Source organism: Argentina silus (assembly GCF_951799395.1).
Source record: "Argentina silus genome assembly, chromosome: 6".
Taxonomy (NCBI): Eukaryota; Metazoa; Chordata; class Actinopteri; order Argentiniformes; family Argentinidae; genus Argentina; species Argentina silus.
Genome location: NC_139660.1, coordinates 3,426,502 through 3,431,501, shown reverse-complemented (window position 1 = coordinate 3,431,501; position 5,000 = coordinate 3,426,502). Strand labels below are relative to the sequence as shown.

Sequence of the window (5,000 nt, the reverse complement as noted above, 5' to 3'; positions counted from 1 at the left end):
CTGCCTGTCTACCTGTCTACCCGCCTGCCTGCCTGTCTACCCGCCCGTCTACCTGCCTACCTGCCTACCTGCCTGTCTGCCTGCCTGCCTGCCCGTCTACCCGCCTGTCTGCCTAAGCTTCCAATTAAGTTGTTATTTGTATGTGTCCTTTTCAATGGCCTACTGTGCGTCATCGCAATGGCCGGAGACAACACCCGCAACAAGTGCAGTGATTGGACGAGCACGTCTGGCAGGTCCCCTCCTTCTCGCCGCTTTCCCGCCGCAAACGGCTCCACTTACCAGGAGTGTCTCCGCTGGGAGGACTGGGAGCAGGGGAGGAAGGACACTTAAGCCATATAATTTGACACAAACAAGGAGCTCATAGATGCCGGCGGGAAAGGGGTTCCGTGTGTGCAGACGAAAGAGAGAGAGAGAGAGGGGGGGGGGAGTGGAGAGAGAGAGGGGGGGGGGGGAGCGGAGAGAGGGGGGGGCGGAGAGAGAGAGAGAGAGAGAGGGGGAGGGGGAGCGGAGAGAGAGAGAGGGGGAGCAAAGAGAGAGAGGGGGGGGACGGATAGAGAGAGAGAGAGGGAGCGGAGAGAGAGAGAGAGAGAGAGGGGGGGAGGGAGAGAGAGAGAAGGGGAGAGAGAGAGAGGGGGAGCGGAGAGAGAGAGAGGGAGAGAGAGAGAGAGAGGGAGAGGGGGGGGAGAGTGAGAGCGAGAGAGAGAGAGAGAGAAAGAGAGAGAGAGAGAGGGAGAGGGGCTGCAGGCTGCACGGTCACGCCACTGAACGGCACAGATTATTTTGGAAGGTCTGGGTCTAGGGGGGAGAATACCTGGTCCTCCATGAGCAGGATGAGACGGGTCACCACGATGTTCACTGCGTTCCCCAGGCTAGAATCCTGGAACAGTTTGGCAACCTGACCTCCAGGGAAACAAGAAAAGACCAGTCTTAAAAAGAGCTGACGTACCAAGACTAGCACTTACAACCCCCGGGAACACTTGTCATTATTGACGGCTGGGGTAATTTGGGTTGTTTTACAGTGCACTTTGCTTCAGTGTTGTTTTTCATGTGTTTTTGACCGGATTTTGTAACAGGAAGGATACAACCTGCTCTGGGACAGTAACATGAGCCCAACCATATATTAAGTACATTCCAGACGTGAGTGTGAGTGTGAGTGTGAGTGTGAGTGTGAGTGTGAGTGTGAGTGTGTGTGTGAGTGTGAGTGTGAGTGTGAGTGTGTGTGTGAGCGTGAGTGTGAGCGTGTGTGTGAGTGTGTGTGGCCATCTGATCAACTATGTGTTAAGTGATCTCCTGTGAAACAAATGGTGCTACACATGACATGACCTCATCTATCTGAGGTCATCAAGTGAGCACAGAAACATTCTAACTTTTAGAATACCCATATAATAGAATAGAACATAATAGAATAGAATCGTACATAATACAATAGAATAGAACAGAATAGAATAGAATAGAACATCACAGAATAGAATAGAACATCACAGAATAGAATAGAACATCATAGAATAGAATAGAACATTATAGACTAGAATAGGGCAATCCTTAAACACGACAGGGGGAACCTTAAACATGACAACTGGATGACAATCTGCACTACAATGTCTGTTTAGCTAACGCACCTTAACTTAAAGGGACACTTCACCAATTTTTAACATCACATTTGTTATCTCCACCACTATATCTCCAGCACCATACCAGTGTCTACATCTGTGAAAACTGTGATTTTCTTTTGTTCTGTAGTCAAAAAAAGATCAGAGAAAAGGCACTGGTATGGTTCCGGAGACAATGATGTGTTGTGTTAAAAATTGCCGAAGTGTCCCTTTAACAGTATCTGACTCGATGTGAAACTTACAATATTCATGACGGCCAGGATGTACTGCTCGATGTCACGTCGCCCGTGGTACCCAACCATCATCTTGTCAGCGACTACCAGCGTTTCCACGTAGCGTTCCCGGCTCACAGAGCGCTTGAGAGGCAGCTGGCCACGCCCCATGTGGTTGGGCGGGGTCTTCAGGGTCCTCTGCCACCAGGCCACGCCCTTCCCTGGCTTCTCGTCTGGGCGTACAGGTCACAGAAAGGGTTAAACCACACTGATACAGTAGAGGGTGTCTGGATCACAATAACTTTAGGTACACTTAATTTCGCTAAGCCCCCAGCCCCACCGGGTGGAGCTTACACCTCATTCATTGGCTTCACTATGAGGGACAAGCTAAATCAAGCGCACCTTTTAGTCATTTTAAGAAAATAAGCACTGTTTTGACCCTGGTCTATAAGACACCTCTGTAACATCCTGACTCACTGGATGTCTCATGTGAATGGAGACGATCTACAGTCGCAACAGTACAGAGTGACTATTACTATTGACTATTGACTATTGACTATTGACTAAGTGACTGTTATCATAAGTTGATAAGAGTTTATAACATAAGACGGTGAAGGTCGCGTGTCGTTAGAAATCCGATGGTCCAGAGAGTCCGACCTACCGATGACTCCGCAGGACTGGTCCATGTACTGGTGGCGGAGAGAAGACCTCTTGTAGACCACATGGGGGCGCCCCTCGCCCCTCTCCGCCCTCGTGAGGTTTTCAGCCGGGACCAGAGGCTCGATGAGGTACTCCTCGCCCCCCGCCACGATCACCCCCTGCTGGAGGAGCCAATGAACACAGAGGTGAGCCAGAGGCCATCTGAAGGCTCGCAGTGATGGGCTAGGGAGCAGACATGGTTAGCGGAGGTGATTGGGGATCACACACTCTTGTGATGACGAGGTAGTCCCCCCGGACCTTGAGGATCTCCTCTTGGCCTAATGGTAGACGCTTGGGTCTTCCATTTGGGAGACCCGGGTTCGAACCCCATGAACCCCATATCCACATTACAGCGGCACCACAAGAGGTCCCTGTCCTCCGTTAACCCCTAAAACATCTCACTTTCACCTTCCTCAGAAAGTCCGGAACACAACTGTCCCTGAAGCGATGATAATCACGTCATTCTCTCCACAACACAAACACAGACTCTCGTCTCTCTCCCATGCGGGCACGAGCCGCGGGTCCGACACACACAGGGAGGGAGAAGTACTCTCCTATCTGAGTGTGGGGAGAGATTCATTCGGCATTTCAACACGAGAGACATGGCCGGACACACTGATGATGATTAGATCTCTTGGCTGCGGCCTCGCGGGTCAGAGCAAGTGTTTCCCCCTTCGGCTTTCTCTCGACAGCGCACTTTCAAAGTGCACCTAATCCCCGTAATGTGTTTAGTGATGCTCTCATGGGCACACAGCGGATTCCCTGCTGAAGTTAGTTATGCCGGTCTGACCACAAGTAATTATGTGTAGGGTTTATTAACGCTTTCTGAACATATCTAATCCCCCGGCTGTATTATTTACCCCTGTTATTACGGGCCCAATTACGTTTACAGTATTAAGCTGTAAAAGGATAAAATCACATTGATATGTGGGTGCCTTTATGGGGAGCGGAAAGGAGATCAAGATGTCATCACGCGTTGGATTTTAGGATTTCAAAAGAGTCTGCTTTCGTGATTGGAGCGTACCCACTGAATTATCAATTAAGTGCAGCTATGGTTCGCCTTGGTGACGTTATGAATTGTGACCATGGGGGGAAATCACTGGTGATAAGACCGGCCTTGGTAATCCTCTGTTTATGCAGGTGCATTACTGGCCTGGGATCAGAATGTGATCAAGAGTGCTTGGGAAGGCAAGTGTTCCCTGCTCTCATCCAGGCTCTGAGCTATCCCCTCCTGAGCACACCCAATCAAGATGTTACACTCAGAGGGAGAGTAAACCTGTGGAACTCCATTACCCACGGTCCCCTGAGGCTGTGGCAGCACGCTAGCTAGTCAGTGCCAGCCAGGTGGGTTACGGTTAGGGTTAGGGTTAGGGTTAGGGTTAGGGTTAGGGCTAGGGCTAGGGCTAGGGCTAGGGCCAGGGCTGGGGTTAGGGTCAGGGTTAGGGTTAGGGTTAGGGTAGAGGGCTTACCAGGCCATTACAGTTGCTGAGTGCCACCTTGCTGGTGTGAGGTTGTCCCTGGAGGTGTCCCTCGTAGTGACAGTTGGGGGCGTAGGGGTGGCTCCAGGCCAGGTGGCCCCTCCTCCAGTACTCCACACGGAACTGCCTGGACAGCAGCCCCCCCGCCAGGGTCAGGTTGAGCAGGAAGTTGGTGCGTGCGGTGGACAGCTGGTAGTACAGCTGGGCCTGGCCCTCCTGGTGCTCCTCCTGGCCCTCGGCACTACGCCGTTTCCTCCGATGGTGCTGGTGCTGGTGGTGCTGGTGGTGCTGGTGGTGGTGGTCCAGGGTCTCGCCCTCTGGCCCCACACGCACCGGGATGGCGATCTCATACTGGCCCAGGCTGGACAGGAATGCAGCTGGAGAGAGAAAGAGAGAGAAAGAGAGAGAGAGAGACAGAGAGAGAGAGAGAGAGAGAGACAGACAGAGACAGAGACAGAGACAGACAGACAGAGAGACAGACAGATACAGAGAGACAGAGAGAGAGACGAAAGGTCAATCGAATTTCACTTCAGCGTTGTTTGAAAATGTAGTGTCTGCACTCATATTGCTATCACTGAAATGTCACGTGGACAACTCAGAGTTGGCCGTACAGTAAGGAGCGAGAGCCCCTCGAGGACTCTTTTCAGTCCACCACGCTATCCCTCACAGGGCCAAAGGCCCGTCTCCATGGCAATCCTGAAATCGTATACTTCCTGTCTCTGGCTGCAGGGCCCAGAGATTTATTGTCCAAACAAGGGCGCTGCAAACACCGCACTAACAGGGGAAAGGTCAGCAGAAATGAGCCCGCTTTCTCATCCAGACCTTTCGCCTTGTTTTGTGGAGAAACAGCCCTCCCCGTTGAGGGTAAACAGCCCGGGATTAGTGTCCCTACCGTGAGTCTCAGGACTGGGCTCCTCTGTATACGTGGCCAGGGCTAGCTTAAATAAACAGCAAGCACCATTACACCCCCCACCCCCCTCCCCCTTCACTCCATCCCCCAG

The 5,000-nt window shown here is 52.0% G+C and overlaps 1 protein-coding gene across 1 annotated transcript in view; it reads right to left on the bottom strand.

The window, feature by feature from the left end:
• The window catches only part of adamts10 (ADAM metallopeptidase with thrombospondin type 1 motif, 10), a 29,721-nt gene that overhangs the window by 20,472 nt on the left and 4,249 nt on the right, over positions 1-5,000 (bottom strand). Inside the window, 4 exon segments of the mRNA XM_083671035.1 lie at positions 812-895; positions 1,853-2,055; positions 2,484-2,643; positions 3,991-4,376. Of these exon segments, the coding sequence (XP_083527161.1) occupies positions 812-895; positions 1,853-2,055; positions 2,484-2,643; positions 3,991-4,376 (833 nt within the window).